The 22,025-nt window shown below is 40.8% G+C and overlaps 1 protein-coding gene across 2 annotated transcripts; it reads right to left on the bottom strand.

Annotated features, from left to right (window-relative positions):
* Positions 1-1,357: 1,357 nt before the first annotated feature.
* FBXL3 (F-box and leucine rich repeat protein 3) lies at positions 1,358-15,805 on the bottom strand. 2 transcript variants are annotated; one of them, XM_062636949.1, is made up of 5 exons: positions 15,659-15,805; positions 11,562-11,925; positions 10,008-10,130; positions 7,503-7,674; positions 1,358-3,839 (listed from the first exon to the last, which is right to left on the bottom strand). In XM_062636949.1, exons 2-5 carry the CDS (start codon positions 11,922-11,924, stop codon positions 3,196-3,198), a joined length of 1,302 nt encoding a protein of 433 aa, XP_062492933.1. In that variant the 5' UTR covers position 11,925; positions 15,659-15,805; the 3' UTR covers positions 1,358-3,195. The 2 variants fall into 2 exon arrangements, with proteins under 2 accessions (XP_062492933.1, XP_062492934.1); XM_062636950.1 differs by lacking the exon at positions 15,659-15,805 and adding an exon at positions 15,513-15,535.
* Positions 15,806-22,025: the final 6,220 nt, after the last annotated feature.

Below are 22,025 nucleotides of genomic sequence, written 5' to 3' on the forward strand. Positions count from 1 at the left end.
CTGAGGCTAATTGTGGTCTCACCGTCCTAGTTTTGATGCTATTAAACTTCGATCACACCTCCAAGGAACTTGTTTCTACAGCACCTGTATTTTAGGAGAATTAACTTACAGTTTGTAGTCTGAGCTACAGACACTGGAGTCCCTTTAAGACTTCACTGATTTCCTCATAAAACAATGTTCCAGTTGAACATACAGCAGCAGCATCCACACTTGTGGGTGCAACCTACTAGACCAGCCAGAGGTGAAGACAAATCTCTGAAGTAACATGACAAATTCTAGGTTTAGAGTCAGTCTTGTTTCAAATCTGAAGAGACCTTGTTGAAACCTGCCTTAAATTCACAGGAAGTTAATTTGGCCCACTGCAAAATTTTACCAATGACTGGGATATACATAGCTGGTGTATACCTGCGTAGATACATCAGTTTACGTGAATTTTAGTGAAAGTTTCTGACTAAAAAAAATAAAATCCTAACCACCCACTTAAATTCTCAAGTTTGTAGCTTTAGGTAAACTACAGGAAATTACAGGAAACGACAAAGTTAATGTAAACAGCTGCTCTTACATTACTCACCTTTTCACTTTCATTATCGCATGGAGCGTGACTGGTCAGGATTACCCCAGCTGCAGTGATCGTGTATCAAAAACCTCAAATGATGTAGCACTTATGTCAGAGGTGAGATTTGTGACTGCACATGTTAACAGCTCCTACACAGAACCAGACAACCAAGCCAATGCTGGATTGTCTTCTGGAAACAAGAAGAAATAAAAGTGAACCCAGGGAAAATTATTTTATACAGCTGTAAGACACCTATGTTCATGTTCCTAGTGAACATCATGACAGTCTGTGGTACTCTGGTTACTACGTCATGGATTTTTACTTATTTTTTTATTATTATTAATTTGTTCCAACATAAGAATTGGCAAAGTAAGAATTGTGCAAGATGACTGGCTAAAAGGGAGCACTGTAGCTTTTCCTGAAGCCACTACATAGACTTGGCCTGGGAAGTTTGTTTCATAGCTGCATTATTTGAGCTAAGAATGCTGTAATAAAAAACTGCTGACCTTCAGTGGAAAGAAGAGATTCAACAGAGGTTTCTCTGTGGGAAGCAGAATGTTGGATTTCAAAGACATGAATTTCAAAGTGAGGGAACACTGGCATGGAGGTTGTGCATTGCCTCTAATTATTCCCACGACCACAGTAGTAAGCAGTAGGTTTGCTTTGCTGACATCGGGGCACTGGCCATCAAGGTTCAGAGATGTTCTGCCTTCATTATGGGCGAGATTACTTCACATGCACATTTAGTGATTTAGTAATTCCTAGGGGTAGTCCACCATATCAGGCAGGCAAATCCAGGAGTCAGAGTATAAAAAACACTGATCTTTTTTTACTGTTATGGACTAAATATATTGACACCTTTTATACAAATAAAAGCAAATTATACTATTACATTGATTTAACAAATTCTAATACAAAAAAATGCATATTTCAGAAAATGTGATTCTTAAATCAAATCTCTAAAGAAACACACAACTCCCCTATAAAGATGTCCAGTCTGCTGAGCTGTGCTTGCTCAAAACAGTTATGAACTTAAATACGCTCATGAGTGTATTACACTTGAACTGTACATTTGGATAAACCTTCCCAAGTCAGAAATGAAGAAAATTTACTCATTTTCAGGAATAGCTGTACTGCGCATATGGGAAGAGGCTGCCTGCTCAGCTGAGCCTGGCCCATGGCTGGAGCAGCTCCTCCTTGCTGACGGCTTCCAAACACGTTCAGCAGCCACGTGAAGACGTCAGTGTTACCCATCAATAACGGAGGAGAGCAAATAACGTAACTGGCGGTGGTAAGAAATGAAGTCACAAGCCACATCCAGATCACAGGCAATACACTGCCTACAGCACTTACAGACTAAAAACCTTCTTTAATAAAACTGATGAACCAAATATTCAAAACAAGGTTTTGCCTATTGCTCTACTCAATGCAAGTTTACTGCTGTTAGGTTTTTTACATACGAAGTGATCGAGCTAGCTGAATTCAAAGTATACAAAATGATCATCTATCAAACATTCACTTTATACATAAACGTTTCTGAAACAGATTTACAGTATACAATTAGTTTATACAGCTTAAGCAACTGTTACAATGTCATTTTTCTCAAATTGAAAGCAGCCAAAAGGTCTAAGGTTTTGTTAGAAGATTCCTGGTCACCACTTAAATTTTAGCCTTCACATCTCATGCTCTTCACATCCACGTCATCACATTTAACACTTCAGGGTTCACTTCATAAACTACACCTTATTCCATCTGACCCTAGCTGCAAAACTGGTTAATGGGCAAGAAAAGCTCATTAACTCTAATGTGGGTTAAATACAATGTATCTACATTTTTCCCCAGAATGCTTTCGCTTCCTGAGCTAGACATAAATACCTTAAAACAGGTTTAGACATAGATCTGAGGCCCCATAAGCAGACTACATTAAAATGCGTAGAGGGTAAGAAAAACCACACCACTTCTGGTAGCTCACACTACTACTGCACTCCATTTTAGATGGACTTACTTAACAATCCATTGAATAAGGTAACAGTATTTTAGTAGTCTAAACTATGTTATTGTGTATTGCTCCTGCCTTTTATGACTTTGATATAAAAGAATGTATTATTTCACAGCCTACTAAATACGCCTCTAGGTGTATTTATCTAGGTGTACTTATCTATTTATCTAGGTCTTGCGAGCTAGGTGCCTGGGCTTAGAACTGGTGTCTGCAGCCTGCACCAGAAGCATGCAGTTTATGTGTGGCTTTGTTTTGCTTTTAAGATCACATCTGATCCTGTTCAATAACAATATCTAAAGGAAAGAACAGCCTATTGAAATTGACATTTTGTAGGTACATTTCCATATTTTAAAATACATTTTTTATTTCCATAAAAGTTTGAGGTCACTGACAAAGAACAAATTCAGAACAGAAAAAGGATTTTCATTTGGATAAAAATCGGGTTTGGAGCTATCCATGATTTCTATTTTTGAATGTGGATCTCATAAATAATTCTGAATGAAAGATTAATTTTCTAATCAAATCATTAAGTAATTTACAGTAAAAGCTGTATTATTAAATATGCTTATACAATAAATTGCAATATGGTAAGCTTGGGCTTAAGGTACTATTCCATCTGCCCTGAAGTCTTTTAAGGACTTTACCATGTAGGCATCATGTCTGGGAACCAGACTCTACCAAGATGCTTTGAAACTTCCCAATGAATCTGCTCTAAGCTGTATTTCTGATCAGGAATCAAAACTTCCTCCATAATAGAAAGCTGTGAGAGACGACCACCACACATCTTCACAAACTCAACAAAGGCACTGCAAGAGACTTCACATTCTCCGAGGCCAACAGCTGATAGATACTTGCAATGTTCTGCAATACGGATCAACTCCTCATCCAGTGGCCGTAATCCGTTGGCGCACACAACCAGTTCAACCAACCGAGGACACGTCATCCCAACGCGGCCAAGTACATCTTTGCTTACTGATCTTCCAAAATAAAGGTGAGTGACAGGTATTTCGTAACGAAAGAATGGGTCAAACTCTTCTTCGTACAAAAAAAAGTACATGACTAAATTTACTTTAGGAGAATGCTTGATGAAAGCGTCCCAGCTGCTCTTCTGAATTGTGTGGAACTGAGTCTGTCCGGGGTTCTCACTGACAACATCGATGCGCAAGTGTTCCAACCTGACATGTTTTTCTGAAGACAAAGCAAGCAGAAGCTCATCGCTCAGCAGGTGGTAGTTCAGTGCCAGCTCACGTAAGCCATGACACTGGTCAGCTACGCAAAGGATACCTGGGAAAAGAGAACACAATCACAGAATGGTCTGAGTTGGAAAGGACCTTAAGACCTGTGGGAGCGGATTCTCATGTGACAAACTCAAGAACTATCATACTCTGACTGTTCTGCCCTTTGGTAAGGCTGCATATACTCAACTTCATTTTTGTAAAAGAGGCTTATACAGAAGTATTTCCTTAGCCTGCTCTGGAGGAACTGCTGTGCCCCTCTGGCTTACAAAGCCACCATGAATGAGATCTGTCACCTGAGTGAAGCAAATGGAAAATGCATGCTGGATATTTAATTAAATGTGGGAGTTGCTGCTGTCAGTATTTGTTCTTTCTAGCAAAGCACTAATACTTAAATTTGGAAAAGCAACAGCAAGAAGAAAATAGAAGAGGCAAAACACTAAAAATTAGAAGCAGTAATTCATAGAACAGTAATTTCTAGACTCTCCCTTTCATCAATCAATATAACCTGCTGCTCATAGCAAAGACATTAACAAAAAGAATTCAGTTCAGCCTTTAGGCTTCCCACTCATCCTATTTGCAGACATAAGCAATGGTACCATGCTGGTAACAGTACTAAAATAAACCCAAAAGTACTAAAAAAGCATGCAGTCCTCTGTATTCCATGTGACCCAGAAAATTGTGTGAAAACTGGGATATGGTCTTTCCATTAATAGGAGAGATGGGAACATCACGTTTAATACGGAGCTGAAAAGCTTGAGCTCAATACACTACAGCTTTGAAGCAATGAGAAGAAATACAGAAAGACAGCAGTTATTTTAAGATCTAGTTATTAAATTCAAAACAGAAGCCTACACTGAGTCTAAAAACACTTTATGAAATAAATTACTGTAAAAATATTGCATAACTGTGTACTCCAAAGAAGTCTGTATTTTCCACCTGAGGATCTGCAAGAATACATGCATCAGAAGCTCTTTTAACTATATCAAATACTATCAACTGCAAAAAAAGTTAGATAAACTGAAAAAAAAAGGGGGGCAAAAAAAAAAGCAGAATTTAGGTAAACAGAATTTTAACCCAACTCTGACAGCAACTATTTCCTATAAAAACAATTTCTAGATGTAACAGTACTCATCAGTTCATTCAGGAAGGAAAGGATGGGATCCAAGATGAAGAGAAAATACGGATTTTTTTTATATATATTTTTTTTTTCAAGATTGGAGTACAAAATGAAAACTAAGCATAACTACAAACTTGTGTGTACCTCCTGCACATTCCAGAGATAATGTCTTGGCCTGAAATAGTAATGAGGTTATTCTTACAGCAGTACTCCTGGAAAGGCTATTCTGACCACTCCCCATCAGTTGACTCAAGCATGCTGCTTCGTAATACCTAGGGCTGTTGGCACATGAAATATTTTTCAGCAGAGTTTCAAGATCCACATACACTGTCACATCACTCACTAGTGCAACGCACAAAAGGGAAGAATGGGGGTCAACTTGCTGTGATTTTTGATGGGTCAAGGACTGAGATATCCACATCGCATTCTGTCAATGAAGTTACATAGCCAATGAAGTCACATAGAACTGACCATTCATAGTGTAGACAGTTACTGGAGGGCCTGCCTGGAGCCCATGCTGTTCACAACATCCCTCAATCAGCACTGCCTAAACCTATGTGTCACTGAGAGGTAAATCAGTCTTGATACCATATAGCACCGATCTGCATCAAAGAAATCCCTCTACTGAACTGCTAATGCAGACGCACCCAACAGCCACTCTTCTCCCCTACTCCCCCACCCGAAAAGAAGCAACTCCCTGCCCCCAAAGCAGAGCAGAAAGGCTTTCAGTTCACGCTGTTTCAACAGCTAGTATTTCTGGAAATAAAAAACAGCATATCAATGTGGATTTAAAAATTACCATTATTGTTTTGACAAGTTACTGTTGCAGTTCTAATGCAAGTTAAACTTCAGAGAGGAAACAGCAAAGAGCAGAAACTTCAAATATGCTCACAAAGATTAGAAGTACATCACTGCCTTTGTTTCTCCAGCTCAAACCCAAATATGCCTCTTTGTACAGTAACTATCCAGGGACTATTCAGAGCATCCTTTGGAAGCAATTCACAGTTTGGTATCAATCTTTCTCCTTTATCCCTGTAGTACTGGAGTCTCCCCCTTGCACTACCTTGCATTACTCTTCTCTGTCCTTCAGGAAGAAATTTATTGAGAACTAAACCAGTAATGAACATATTCCATCTCACCCTGATCTGCAATCTGAAGGCATGTTATACCATCTGAAGTGCATCTGTAAGTAATTAGTTTTGCATATCTCATGGCCCTTTCGGTTCAATTCATATTTTTCCAGAGTCTGCAAATTATAATATTCCCAATAGAAAAAAATCCAGGTAGGTCTCAGTGCTCAAAGTTTCTAATTTTCCTTCAAGAGGAGTCCAAGTCCAAGGAACTGACTTACTCTGCCTAGTTACAAATTACTGCTGGAGCCTCTTCCCCTGGACAAACACGTTATAGCTCCTGTACTTCTCAAGCACAAGGATTCTTAAACAAAATTTTAAGTCAGAAAAAGCAGTCACTCAAGCTAATTTAAACAACCTACGATTACAAAGCTTTGAAGGAAATAACATTCCAGTTAACATGCTGGTGAACACCTTGTTGGACAAACCTTCCAGAAAACAAACCTGCATTTTCAGAAATTCTGTATACAAAACCAAATACAAGGTTTTGTCCGAGACCGTTGCCTGCAAAAGGTATGTGTTTGTGTTTTCTTTGTTATCACTATAGTAACATGCCCTCTGCTACAGTATCATTTTCCCACATATTAGGAGGTGAATTTTACATATACCTAATATTTATAGTTGCAATATACTTGCATGAAGAAAGCTATGGTGACTACAGCAGTTTCTACTTATCCTCAAATGAGGAACTGAATTAAGTTGCCAGCATCTCATTTACAATTCCTCTTCCATTTCTCAGTGAAAAATCTGAACTGTCAAGTTAATGAGCTGTGAATCAATCTTAGATTTGTGGTGTATTGCACACGTTTTCCACAAATGTTAATTCTGTGAACTCTGACAATCCTCAGCTATTTCATTCCGATACAAACTGGCTTCATTCTTGCCACAAACACGCTTAGAGTGCTAATGAAGTACATCTGATAATGACAGAAGTTCTGCACATCTCAGTCTCATCTCCCTGTTGTCGATACTGTTTGCACTTACACTCCAGTAAAAGATTAAACTGCTTTCTTTCAGAATGACTAAACCAGCATCTTCATAATCCAAAACATCGCAGCACTCAAAACCCATACTCAACCCATACAAAAACTGCAGAAAAGGAACTTATGTTCCAAAAAGTTTAATTACACTGCAATACTTAAATAGTCACTGAAGAAGCAGTGCACTATCAAGTCAATATATATGCCTTTAAGTTCCACAGGAGGTTAGTTATTTGTCCAGAACAGACATGCACTGTTTTATTATTAGTTCAGTAGTCACTCTGCAAGCGGTAGGATGGATGGATTGACAACCAGCTGAATTACTATTTTATTCAGTGACATTTTCTGTAGATACCACATTCATCCTTGCTCTCACCCCACCACTATTTTTTCAGGGCTTTATCAGTTTCAAACAGAATTTAATGAATGCATTTCATGTTTAAAACCAAACCAAACAAAAGAAACAAGTCACAGTAGCTTACCAGCTGGAGAAACATGAGGACAACTGCTCATTTTCAGTAGTTTCAGTGTGTCGCTGTTGTTAGCCACTAGTACTTTGAGAGATGGATCATCTACTGGTGTATCATCAATCTTAAGTGAAGAGAGGGATTTGGAGTTTACGAACACCACTGTCAGTGCAGAAATAAAGTGAGACTGGAAAAAAAAGAGTGTAAATGAAACACTAGTACTTGAAATAAACATCTCAATGGTTCTACACTGTGCACAGCAGTCCTAGTTTTATTTTACTTATTGACAACATTTGCTGGAAAAGCATTCCCTTGATATTGCATAATTAAAAATTAATATTAAAATTTACATTTTTTGAGTAGAGAAAATACAGTAACTTTTTGCTATCAGTCTATGTATTTGGCAAATCAGAATGTCTAACATTAGACATCAATCAAGAACCTGGCCCAGGACAATCCACTACACAAACCTAACTCTAGGAAGACCACAAGCAAAGAGAAAGCCTACAAGCCCTAATTTTGAGGGTTATTTGCATGTCACACTCTCAAAGAAACATCTTCGAATACAAATTTCCATGTGGCAAATTAAGCTGCACCAGTGACATGCAAACACAGTCAAAATTGGCAGCTCTATACTGTTAAGGTATGTCCAAAGTCAAATACTACTACTGCCTGCCTAACATCCACGCAGAGAATTTAGGGTCTGAATGGATTTGTCTTGGAAAGCAGAGTGGTGCAGTCTAAACAGAGCCAAGGAGCAGGAGATCAATTAACTATTCAATGATTCCAAGTAGCACAGGTAATGGAGTTCCAGGTTGGTCCTCAGCATTTCTATGTAACCACTGAAACGTACCAGTAAAGGCAGAGCCCAGAGCACCTGAACTTGATAAACAGACTATGGAGCAGCTGCAGCAGTGCTTACAGAAATCATTGAGGGTATGAAGGAAGTGAATAATAGGCTTATCTTCATGATTTCTTACAGGATTTACTGAATAGAAGACTTAAAAAAAGTACTTCCTCCATGCACTACATTAAGTATCCCACAAAATTACCTGCTACTTTGACTTCAATACAGTTTCACTCTGAGCCACATGCACTTATAGAATCCTGAATAGAGTTATGTGAAAGAAGGCCTGGCAACAGTATTAGCCCATTCTTACGTGATAGGTATGTGGTTTTGGTAAAACTCACACACACTCAGAGCAGGAATTAATATTTTCACATAAACTGTCAAAATCAGCCAATGCAAATGGAAACAGAAAGTTCAAGTCAGAAGTATTAGGCATTTTGGCTTTAGGGACCACTCCCAACTGTACTGACAAGCTGAACAGGATCATAACATATCCCTCCAGTGAAAACTAAGTAAAACAGCTAAACCAGCATTCAGATTAAGAAATAAAACAAGAATCAAGAGCTGAAAGGACAAAGTATTTACAACACACTATGGATTGTTTTCACCATGTTCAGGTTTTCTTACAGTCACTTCTCAAAGCAGATCAAAAAAAGGGAAAAAAGCATACAGAAAAGAGTTAAAGATCTGGAAATCCCCTTTGAAAATTAAGGATTAAAAATACATGTTCAAGAGAACTACATGATGTGGCTGTGATCGCTGCCAAGGATAGTAATTGATAATCCTTCTGTAACTAACCTTGCTTAAGCCCTATAACCTACTTCCTTTCCTGAGGCTGTCCCTAGTTCTTCCTTATCCTTGTTGCCGTCATTAGCAATGACGTCACTGAGATCCAGCTAATAGTCTAGCTCTGTTTGGCCCTTCATATATAGGCGAGACTGGACTCAAGAACTGAGGCTGTAAGACATCCAAGATATCACTGCCATAGAACAAGCAGTCCAGTTTACCCCAACCACTCTCCTGCTCCTCAGCAACAGCACCCTTCTACCTCACTAGCAGGAATTCTTGTTTAGAAACACATATAAGAGATTTGTTGTCATCTACAGCAGATGCATTTTAACAAAATCTAATTTTTGGTAAACATTCAAGGTAAAAATCTGACAGAAAATTTCAGAAATACAGTGCACTTTGCCTAAGAATCTGACATTGTGTGACATGAAGTACTGAAAATCACGATCATATTGCTTTCTGAACAGAGCTCATTGAAAATATAATCCCTACAGTAAGCCTACATGTATAAAACTCTACCACTTGTTTGACTGAAATAGTCTCCTAAATATCCCCACAGTTCCACAGTACAATTATACAGATGCAAATCGTCTACCCTCCTGACTTGCATCATGTTGCTCAGTGTTACATTGAGGTCAATAGACAAAAGGACTTAGGAAAACAAGGTCAGAACCAAGTTCTCACATGATGCAGAGAACGAAGGAAACGTAACTATCCATCTTAGTACAACACCTCAGTTCCTTCCTTTATAGAGCTCAGTAATAAAGCTTTCCTTAACCAAAGATTCATATTCTTACAATAAAGCTTTTCATAAAGTTGTAGGAATACTGCATGAAACACTGAAATACTGCACTATAGAAAAAATATACATATCAAAATACCTTTGGTAAATCCATGAAGCTTGGCCGCGCAGTTGAAATTAAGCCAAGCGTTTTCAGAGAGCAATTCACAAGCTGTGACAAAATATCACAAGCTGCTTCTGCAGATTCTTTGCTACTGTCCACCTTAAAACAGAAAGATTTATTATTCAGAAAACACTGTATCAAACACACCCTTTTTACAAAAAGCAAAGTAGAGCAGATACACTTTAATGGGTTTTTTTCCACTTTACCTTCTGAATCGTGATGTCAAAAAAGCCCACAAACCACCTCACTGAGAATCCATCAGTGCCATTCTTTTTGCCCCGAAAAGCACATACCAAAAATCCAAGATAATTTGCTGTAAATTTGCCACTCTCCTATACACTTTGGTAAAACATCACGGTGAGGGATCAGCTTTACAGTTATTTCAAGATATTCAATCTTGCAATATTGCAATATATCATCAGGCAGAGGTTTGTAGCCCGAGCTACCAACACGCTCGTGATTCCTACATTAAAACTGCCAGATCTCTGACAGATCTAGTATGTCCACTTGGCTGCAGAAGTAACTTCTTTTGTAAATTTGTCACTTAGCTCATGCATACACAGCCATGACTCTTGCACAGCACCCTTCCAGAACAGTGACATGTAAGCCAATGTTAAAGGTTTTCATCTGCTGAAATTAATTCCATGACTGCAAAGACCAAGCATCATCCTGTGCAAATCCCATGTTAACTGAAATGCAGCTGTGCTAAGTAGATGCCATACACAGATAACCACACTCAATTCAGTAGTAAAACCAATAGTTGCTTATTAGTAGTACTGAAGTCACTCTCCGTGCATTAGATTTTTTCTAACGATGAATAGATTCAGCTCCCTACAGAATGCAAGATGGGAAAACATTCAATTTATGCATCCCGATGAAACTTAATTCTGAGGCAGGTATACACCTGTACAGTAGTATCAGAACTGAAGTATTGCTTCCCACTCATTGATGCAGAATTTTAAACAGCTAGAGGCGTTACAAGAAAAAACAAAAAAAAACAAGCACCAAACAAGAAAATCCCCACGTAACTGAATTAAAGCAATGAAAAGTTATGCTGAGAACTGTTATTCCAAAATTTAGTCCTAAAAATATATCCAAATAAAACAAATTAACTGGGAGGTAACCTCCATGTCCATATGCCCATTTAGAGAATCCATTTCTGCAGTAGGCCTGAAAACAAGGCTACCACACTGAGAGCTGTCATTTTTCTTTCTAAATAACTGACAATCCTAACCACAAAAATAACACCATAAGCCTTTCTTAACATTTAGTGATGTTCTTTAATTTTCAATGTGTTAAAATGTTCTGATCGCAGTTGTCAATTACACTTTATCATCAGTTTTTCAATTACTGGGACAAACCATACGTCTCATGCTTTGATATTTATTATAGATGAACCATCAGTACTGTCTCAAAGTATTTGAGATGTTTCTTAAAAGCACTCTAAATAGAAGGGGGGGGGGGGGAATCAAGTTTAACAAATGCTTTTATTTTCATAAAAATTGTTTAAAAGCCTATAAAATACACTACCTTGAAGCTTACATACTGCAGGTGATTGGAATGCCTCTTTATTATTTGCTTGATTAGTTCAGGATGTGTAGCCCTCAAGTAAGATGTAGCTGGTTGATTCAGTTCAAACTCGAAACACCTCCAGAGATCAGGCATATGAAACACTTGGTTCCAGCTTCGGCAGACCTGTGATGCATGAGCACGATCCAGAAGGGGCAAGTACTGAAACACCTGTAGGATAATGTCTTGAAGCAGGTTTGCCCAGTCTGGACTCTGCACGATTACGGTTTTCTCATCTGTGACCTTGTGTCTCTTGGATTCTTTCTCAGTTGTCTCTTCAGATGAACTGCTGTTGGCCTCAGTAGTTTTCCTTCCTCGTTTCATTCTACAAAAAACAGTAATAATAAAAAAAAAACTATACATTTTGTAAATGCAACAGTATCAATAAAAAAGCGATGAGGTGAGAAGGTATGTTTTCCGTAGACACCCTTTTGCAAGGTTTTTCCTCCCTTACATGGAGAAGAGAAAAAGAAACAAAAATTCCTCAAACCAATCCACAAGTAACTATGATTCTGAAGTGGTAATCCAAAAATAACAAGGAAGGGAAATGTCAGGCAAGAAAGTAAATAACAAGTGGATGCATGTTTGCAGGCACTGCATCTTGCAGAAACTGTATCTGTCAAGTTCATTTTATTCCCAGAAAGAACCTTTATTTATTTCTTTTTAAAAAGGTTACTTTGAATGCACCTATTTTAAATCAGTACCCTTAAAAACATATTTCATTGAGAACACTGGTGTCCTTCTGGTTTTCCAACTAACTAGTGAAGAGGGATTATAAAAGATTTCCAGTAACTGTGGAAGCTTTAACCCACAAAAAGAAAAAAAAAAAAAATTACAAAAGAGTTCGAAAACTTTCATCAAAATCATACTAAATTCAACAAGTCTGAGGCAAAAGGTTATCTCATTCTCAAGAAGATCCATAGTGGTTTCACACAAGTTCTACCTTAAGCTACATTATTAAAGAGGGGAAAAAAACCCCACCACTACATAAATCTGGAATAAATCTAGCACTGAATTTTGATCAAAGTGTATTCTTTTATACATGCCAGCTTACAATTGAATTTAGCAGCCAACTGGTTTTTTTTAAAAGCTCAATGCAATGCATACCATATCCTAAAGGGTGATGAATGAGACTCACACTGAACTAGAACACACTCAATTCTAGTTTCTAAAAAGCTGAGAGAATCCAGAGGAGGGGTGGGCTTCACACGCATAAACACCTCCCAAGCCCCCATGATTTCTGTAAGACAAACTTAGTTCATACACACTGACTTCATACAAACTTACTTCATACACACTGACATCATTCTGGTTTAACATTCAAATACAATTACACATATAAGATTATCACATCCCAGTCCATGGGTGACATGGACACTTAATTTTCCTTGCTATGTACTGCAACTAAACGGAAGTTCAGAAGCCTTTTTAAAAACAAAGTGTAATAAAAGTGGAAAATTATACTGTTTATCATCCAGCGCATCATAGGTTATTTTTTCAAAGCCAGCATCTCCTTACCTATCTTTAAAGCACTTTAACCTTACCTACTCACATGACAAAAGCAAACTGTCACTTAAGATCTGAAGCTATTCATAAAAGGATGTAAAGAAACTTGAACAACTGTCACGAAAGACTGATAAACAGAATTTGTATCTTGATTTTCTTCAATTTAATTTTCTAATCCCAGTGGCACTTGGGGGCAAGCACAAGATGAAAACACTACTGCGAAAAATACCTACATTTACTGTAATTCACAGCTCATGACTATGAGACGATGCAAAACACGACTCCTGTGCTGAAACAAGCTTTCCACCTGGCAGAGAGTTCTGCTGCTGAGCCACTAACTTCACTAGTACAGAACAAAAGCAAGAAAAGTGAATAGTGACTAGAACCATCTGCAAAATAAACTTAAACCTAATCAAGAATTAGATGAGCAAATTAGATGAGCAAACCTGCCACGTTTGTCTTTGAGACAACTACTAAGTACAGTCCCAGAATATTATTTGTAATAAACTAGTCTGAAATGTAATATTCCTTTAAACATTAGGCTAAACAGATATTCCTAACAACTAGGTTATAACGAGCAATTGCCATGTGCAAGCTATTCACTTGCCAAATTTGGGATGTCTTTAAGTCTTTCCAAAGCCATCTCTTGTCAATCTGTCAAAAACTAAAGGTAACGGAGACTTGGCTCTCCAAGTCTTCCTCTAGCAAGATCCTGCCTCATCTTTTGCTAATAAGGTAATACATGTGCATAGATTTTTTAGTTAGATAGGCTGCTTTTATCACTGCTTCAGGGGGACAAGTTCTGTATTTTCTCCCTTACCACATTCTAGGTGTTATTGTGCATGTACAGTAGAGCCAATCCACATATGCAGCATGCTTACTATAAATGATCTTTTCAAAGACAAGAGGACTAGATCTGACACCTTCATTTTCTTCTGAAAAGACTAGGAGTGAGCTGCCACTGACAAAACTGTGAATCTGTATTAATTTTTCAGCTGGAAAATTAACTTCTGAGAGATGGCTGACAGAAGTGGCCCAGGTCACCCACAGCCAACTTACAAGCTGCACCTCTGAGCTAACTTGTGTAAGTTCTAAAGTAGTTAATTTATGATGGTTGCAGATCAAAACCCACACTGGAAGTTGTGGGGTACTATCCCAAGTTAATTTCTTATTAACTTGTTCATCTAATTTTTGTCATCTTGTTTCAGAAATTAAAGTATTAGAATAGCTTTTTAAAAACATAACTGGTTTCAACTTTTTAATATGCCTAACAATGAAACAAATGCAAAATTGAAAGAATGCAGATTTGCCTACAAGTTTCCAGTCTTATAAAAATTATTAAAAAAAAAAAAAAAAGACCAATTAAAAGAATAAACCTTTCTGCAAATTTAATATAGGAAGAGGCAGATGCAATCAGGCAGTTCAGTTCATTTTATGTATATGATAGTCTAAACACATAACTATTTTAAATCCAAGGCCAACAGAAGTAAGTTTTCAGCAAGAAAGACAGTGATGCTGACACATTACTGTATAGGCACAATAAATTTTCCAAACAATGATTGCTTATCACTTCCTACAATGCCTGAACCATCAATCCTGCTTTTAACTCTCTCAGGTACATGCAGGAGACACTTATCAGTGATCAGTTTTTCCACGTCGCTGCTATAATCAACTTTGCTTTAAAATCTCAGGAAAGGAAAGCCAAAAAACAGGAATAGCCAACTCTGCCAGGACAGAAAGACGAGTGAAATCAGGATGCGTGACTCTTTAAGACATTCCAAGTACATTTCTCAACCTACTGTAACGACTGGTTTCAGAACTCACTGTTCTGAACTCCGCACCTGGGTGCAACCCACTCTATCTTGTTTGCAATACAGTCATGTTCAACCATAATCACATAGTTCAGTCAGCAAAGAGGAGGAGCAAAGCACATGCTTAACATGGTTTTTATTGCTGAGGTGCAGACGAGACAGTTCCAAAAACAAACAAAAAAAAACCAACAAGCCCAAACAAAACCCCCAAAAAACAACCCCCCAAATAATCAAACAGAAAAAAAAAAAAAACAAACTAAAAACCAAACAACAAAACCCAAAGGCCAAAACCACAAACACCCTAAAACCACAAAGCAAAACCCAAGCAACTGTGCACGGTTGTTTCCATCCTGCTGCTAACGCTTTCCCACAAACAAGCCTGAGATCGTGGTGTTGCTTTACACCTGAAGGCTGTTCCAGAAATAAAAGGACCGCGTTAATGGGGAGAACGTACTTAAAGACCCCTACCCGCCACGAACCACCAGCTCCGCCGAAACAGTCTGTTACTGTTATCATTAGACGGCTGCGAGACAGCGACACCCTATAAATATGAAGGGATAGGCTTTAAGCCCCGCTACTCTCGGAGAAGCTTCACCTCAGGGTCAGCTACTTCCGGCCGAGCCCCAGCCCGCAGGGACTCCGCTCCCAGGCAGGGCCCTCCCTCGGACAGCCCCCCCCACCCCCCCGGCACCGCAGCCAGGGTACAGACGAAATCCTGCGCCGCCCTTCCAGCCCCTTCACCTGACGGCTCCCTGCTGCGCTTCGCATTAACCGGGACTCGGGCCGCGCTGGCGCCTCAGCTCCGACCACATCAGCTCCCTCCACCGAAGCCTACCCACAACACCTCCTCCGCTCCCCTGTCTGTCCCGCGTCGTCCCGTCCCACCCACGTCGTTGTTTCCTTCCTTCCTTCCCTCTCTCCCTCCCTCTCTCTCTGTTTACTTCCCAGCAGCGGAAGCGACGCAAACCGGCCAAAATGGCGGCGAGCGGGCTGTGAGGCGGAGCGCGCCCTTCCCTTCGCAGGCGGGAGGCGGTGCGCTCGGGGCGGCGGGGGGCTGCTGCCCGCTGCGGTAGTGAGGCCCGGAAGCGTTAGGGGTCAGCGATCGTGGTCTGTTCCCGCCTCCAGAGCAGCTTCAGTTCCCAGCTCGGTGCCCTCTGCCTGGCTGCTGCACTGCGGAGCGGCAAGGCCCGAGCTGCAGGGAGGGGTTTCGGTCTGGTGCTGAGCGGCCGGGAATGGGGGAAATGAAGCCTAGAGAAGTGTAGTGGGGGTAGTACTGATAGAGGAGTCTCGTTGCTGATAGAGCCAATGATCGCAGCAATTTGGAAGCTCCATGTTAGGTTACCCTTAGAATCATAGAATGGTATGGGTTGGAAGGGACCTTCAAAATCACCTAGTTCCAACTGCCTATCTTGTATCCTTCCACTCAACCAGGTTGCTCAGAAAGCCCCATCCAGCCTGGCCTTGGACACTGCCAGGGAGGGGGCAGCCACAGCTTCTTTGGGCAACCTGTTCCAGTGTCTCAACATCCTTACAGTAAAGAACTTCATGTCTAGTCTAAATCTGCCCTTTTTCAGTTTAGAGGCATTCCCCCTCATCCTGTCACTACAGGCCTTTGTAAAAAGTCTCTCTCCAGATTTCTTGCAGGCCCTCTTTAGGGACTAAAAGGCTGCAGTAAGGTCTCCCTGGAACCTTCTCTCCAGGCTGAACAAGCCCAACTCTCTTAGCCTGTCTTCATCAGGGAAGTGGAATAAGAGAGGAATAGATGGAATGGGGAACACAAGCAGTTCTCCCTGCGTCCAGGAGGCTTTGGGATTGGAGTGCTTGGGTTGCTCCAGGCAAAGGGGACAAAGCAATGAGTGACAGTTTCTGTGTGTTGCAAGTGCCTCTGCATATGTGGTGCATGGCGTATAGCTTGGTTTTCAGTCCTCTGTGTGACTGAACTTTCTAACGTTGAGATCCCCCAAACTTAACTGTTTATTTACTACAAGATATAATAAATTACTGCTTGATTTTTCAGTTTCAGGGTAGTGGATTCTGATCACAGTGATCCCCATTAAGTTTCTTAGAAACAGGCAGATGCGATCCAGTGCTCTCCCCAGTCTGGAAATGACTTTGAAACAGGGTGCTGGTACTTCAGTGATCTCTCAAATGTTACCATGCCTGACGTTTTTGAGAACACTATATAAAAAAACTTGAGCGTTTTCTTGCATACTTAAAGTCTATTGAAAAAGAAACTTTTTCCCCCTCCTTCTGTTTTAAGTCTAGGTCTTCGAGGCTATTAGTGGGGAAATATGACTTAAATAGAATGTTTTTCAGTGAGACATGTTCATTTTAAATTTGAATTTCGATGGGAGAATAATCTGTTCTTCTCCAGTTCAGAATGTCTGGAGACATTTAGTACAGCTCAGCTGTTGCGGGTCTGTGTGTGTTTATAAATCTATGTATGTCCAGCCTTCAGCTTTTTAGGAAATGCAACAAAAGTCGGGCAACAAGAGGTGGGTTATCACCTCACCTTGAGCAGATCAGTGAGCATCTTGGATATGCTTGTAATAGCAAATATGTGACTGTGTAATTTGTTACATGGAACAGCTACACGGACCTTGTTAAATAATATGTGTTTGAGGCTGAAGCACGTACTGTCAAGAAAACTGTAATAAGTGTTTTGCTGTCTCCACCTGGAAATGTTTGATGTCTTCCATTCTCACTGTTTAGGAATTCTCCGTTCAGTCCCATGTTCTGGTTCATAGCTGGTTCTCTAAAGGTGGGAAGATAACAGCCCAGAATTACAGTTTCTAGTAATGAAAAGTCATATTTTCATGTGTATAACTTGCGAGGTGCTGGAGATGAAGGTAGACTAACTGCAAAGGATTGACTCAGACCTGGGCCTGGTATGTGGGGAGAAGGATCTCGTATTTGTACATGAATGCCTCCCCCACTGTTTTCAGGCAGCATTATGTTGATGATGTGCTGTAACTGGTCCATGTCAAGTGAAGTCAGTAGAAATACCTTTTCACCAAGACCAGTGCTGTGATCAAATTCTGGCATCTGCATTAAAAGAGTGGAACATCTTGTAGCAAAAAAAAATAAAAAAAAACGTATTTTCTGGGTGTTTGTGGCAGTCTTGGGAGATGCAACAGCTGCGATTTCATTATTTTGAGGTAGCCTTATTTTAAAACCGCTACTGCATTATTTGGGTTTAGATGTATGGAGTTTCCGGGGGAGACTTCTTAACAGTGCCTTGCAGTTCTATTCTGCTGCCTGATATTTGGAGTAAAGAAGATCTGCTTGAATGCCTGTGCACTTACTTGCTTTGTTGTGATTGCTTGTGTATGTTTTAGGCACACTAAGAGAAGAGAACAAGTGCAGAAGGAGCTCTCTGCATTGCATTATTTGTGAACATAGTGTTCAAAATCAGCAAGAAAGGCAGCTGCAGCTCTGCGCTTGGAGCCAAATCAGGCCCTGGACATGGTACAGAGAGCACTGCCAACAGTGTCCTTGGCATGTGTTGGCAAAGCATGAGAACTGAGGGATTCACCAGAACTGAATCAGAAAACCTGTGGGCAGCTGGTGGTGTGGGCACCCTCTCCTTGCACCTGGGGAGCCCCCATGGCTGTCTTTGGCTTAGCCAATAGGCAAACCATGCTGTTTGTAGAGCTCTTGGGCTCTGAGGTAGTTGGCACTGAGTGAAATGACAACAGGTGAAGAAAAGTCCAAGTAGCAAAGGTCCAGAGACAACATTGAGCAGTCTGGGCTGGTCTGTGAAAGAGCTGTGTTGTCGCCAGCTGTGGCAGGGCATCTCAAAGCTTTAGTTAGTAACTTGAAAATCTGTCTTTATTAGGTGGTTTCTCTGCCTTACCAATCACTTATCTAACAGCAAATGAGTTTCAGAGGGGAATATTTTAAATTACAAAGGTGAAATTATTTGTGTACACTTTTAATAGTACCAGAAGTCCAGTGTCCAGTGGCCTGTACAGAGCCCTGGTACACAGAAACAAGACTACTGAGGAAACAGCCTCGTAATGTTTTATTTGTCAAAAAGAGAAGGAGAAGCATTCTGAAGTTTTATTTTTTCTGGTTGGAGGGTCACGGCAGAGATTTGAAGCCAAGAGAATGGTAGCTGGTAACAGCCTAGCAAATGGGACATCTCATCACATCAGGCTGATGTAGTACAGGTACACTTCTTCCTATCTCATCTGATAGACTACCTGTCTGACGAAGCCTGCGGCAGCATTGCAAATGGGAGGTCTTGGCTGTAAATGTTACAGCTTTTAGCGCTGACAGTCTCATCTGTGCCGATTTTTGGGCTCTATTCAGGTAGGTCTGAAGCAGTCATGAAGCAGCTGTCCTCCACCCTGATAAGCCTGGCTTGCATCTGGCTAGGAAAGAAAATGCATAGGGGAAATAATAGAAGCAGGCAGAAGAGAGTTGAGTAACAATAAAATGGAACAGATCCAGCTATGATGAAAAAACATGAGTCTTGCAGGGCACGAGCAGCCCATTCCAACTGAAGGAACATACAAGCTGTGAAGAATATGGGGAGGTTAGTATGATGAGTCAGTGGCTGCAGGACCTGTTCTAGGCTGCCTGTGACAGTCTTATTATTTAGCAGGCTCTGCTGAAAAAGGAAAACAAAGGAAAACAACTTGTTCGTTAATAATGCCAAATGAAGTTATTGTTTTCCAGCTATAGATATCATTAGGGAAACTTCCCTTTTTTATTTTCTTAATATGTCTATACAGGAAGATTTTCTAGGGGGAAGTTTTTATCATGTTGCAATACGGTATTAGGGACTGATGAAATAAGCATAAATTATCTGTCATAAACAAAAGACTACAGAACAAGAGCTGAAACTCACCAGTTTTTCAAAACGAAGCCACAAGTAAAATGGTCCTTAAACCAGATGACCTCAATTTAAGGCCTCATGGCCACAGAAAAATAAAAGATAAAACCAAGGATGAGTGACAGCAGGGTAGAATGTTGCCTGCAACAGGCTAATTGCTAGGTGGTGTTGCTTATGCTTCAGTAATGGAGATAATTGCTTTAAAAGGTTCCTCAAAACTCACTGTCTGAAATGATTTCTGTCTCTAGAGTCTGTAGTGGTTCTTGCCAGATGAGTGGCTCAGATGGTTGCTTCGTTGGTGAAAGCTATTACATATCATTCTGCTGTGTTTTGTAAGGTAACTGTAAAAACTGCCATTTGCTGGAGCCTCTCTGATACAGGAGTGTCATGGCCTGGCTTTCAATAGGAGTTCTGCACAAATGGGCTGAACGTGCTGAGCGGCGCAGCTGGCAGCACAGACAAGAACTGCACATTTTCTGGTGTGGACCATGGACCACCACCTGAGAGGAGAACAATACTGCTGGAGAGGGGTAGTGCCATCCTACCAATAGGTTGACCTGACAGCAACCTGGTAGAGGAGCCTCTTGGTCTTCAGGGGTTTTCCCTGTTCTGTGGCTCTCCCTGCAGATTGGTTCAGCTGTCTCTGCCAGTGGGTGAGGAGTTAACAGGATTAGCAACCTAGCAGTGGAAAAAGATCCCAAACAGACTTAATGCTAAGAGGGGGCTGGCATTGTAGTAGGATTGGCCTTGGTATCAAGGCACTGAAGAAGGAGGGTACCTTATGTGGCATGTGAGATGACTCCTGCCAGACACCCTAATGCTGGTTTTTAAATATGGATGTTTTTAACTCTTGTGTCCCAGAACTGGAGGAAAAACACAGATGTTATTCACCAATTCCTTCAATGTAGGAGTGTGCTGGAAGAAGAGACGCAATATCCTGCCAGTAGGCACATATTCATGTGATATGTCCACTTCAGTCAGCAGTAAGGTACTTGGGGCTTGCCAGAATGTTGGATTTGACTGGTGGGGGAGTATGTAGTTGTGCCTAGCCTCAAATGGGGGGGGAAATGAAGATTTATGGGCCCAGGTCATAAAACACCACACCAGGCATATGGAAAATCGCAAAGAAATAGAGGTAGAGATGATAGTCTTAGGAGTAACAGTGTCTTGAACTAGGATGTGTTGCTCAAATCCTGTTTGTACTGGGGAAAACAGGCACAGAGTTGGATGCAGATGCAGTGTATCATTTAAAGTGTGTTATGTCTATTAGAGCAAAACCTACAGGGACTAAGTAGCATGCACCTTGTAGTTGGGATCATCCTGTTGGTGTTACTGCTCCTTGACAGAGTCCACTGATAGAACCTGCCTCCAGACAAATGCTTTTAAGTTCATGTTCCTGGGTCAAATTTCTAAGTCTCATTAGGAATAGGCATTAGAATGGTGAATTACTGCTAGTGAACCATACCCTTCCCATCATGCGAAATCACCTGAATCTCCAAGTGTTTGGAGGTGGTACAGCATTAAGTAATGTGACAATGCTGTGCATGTGGCCACAGTGGGTTATGCATTCCCTTCATGTGCCAGTGTGTTTAATGCCGTCACATGGCTGCTTAGATGGAGTGGATGACACTCCTAGGAGAGACATAGGAATGTGGTTGGGTGTGGGAACCCTTTCCAGGGCAGCTGAGTCAGCAGAAAGGATAAGCTGTGCAGGGGAGGATGTACACAAAGCCACATCATGCTGTCTCAGGAGAGGAATATTAATGAACAGAGGGGAGTTGGGAGTAACTGGCTGAGAGCTGCCGTGGGCTGAGGGTGTTGAAATCGCCTGGTCCATGCTCAGACAAGGAGCTTCTCCTGTGCCAAGGCGTGGTACTCGATCATGCCCAGAGCTACAGCAGTAGAAGCTGAGTTACAAGCAGGTAGCTGCATGGGGCATTCATGCAAAAAGGGAGCTGTTTGGCTAAAGGGCACAGCCCTAGTTGATCCTCAGTGGTGCAGCATGCTTTTCTGGGCCTCAGGTGGAGCAGTAATGGGCCACAAGTAGAGGGAGGGGTTCAGGGGCTACCTGCATCATTGCCGTCCCTGCCAGATGGGGCTCCTGCAGGCTGGCTTGCTCTTCTGCCACAGGTAACTGAGAAGGTCCACAGGCACAGCCCTGCATTGGTGACTGATGTCAGAACATATGGGAGCTGCAAGTAACAACTGACCCGTCGATGCTACATTTGTCATTCTGATATTGTCTACCTTATAGAGCCTAGTTTATCA

This window comes from Pezoporus occidentalis, unplaced genomic scaffold (assembly GCF_034315485.1).
Source record: "Pezoporus occidentalis ecotype Australia unplaced genomic scaffold, CSIRO_AGI_Poc_V1 ctg5, whole genome shotgun sequence".
In the NCBI taxonomy this organism is placed as follows: domain Eukaryota; kingdom Metazoa; phylum Chordata; class Aves; order Psittaciformes; family Psittacidae; genus Pezoporus; species Pezoporus occidentalis.

Coding starts and splice junctions, on each gene's coding strand:
- FBXL3 (XM_062636949.1), bottom strand. CDS start 11,924: ATGAAACGAGGAAGGAAAACTACTGAGGCCAACAGCAGTTCATCTGAA. Junction 7,675..10,007: donor GCTTCATGGATTTACCAAAG/GTATTTTGATAT, acceptor TTTTTTTTCCAG/TCTCACTTTATTTCTGCACT. Junction 3,840..7,502: donor TCCTCATGTTTCTCCAGCTG/GTAAGCTACTGT, acceptor CTCTTTTCCCAG/GTATCCTTTGCGTAGCTGAC.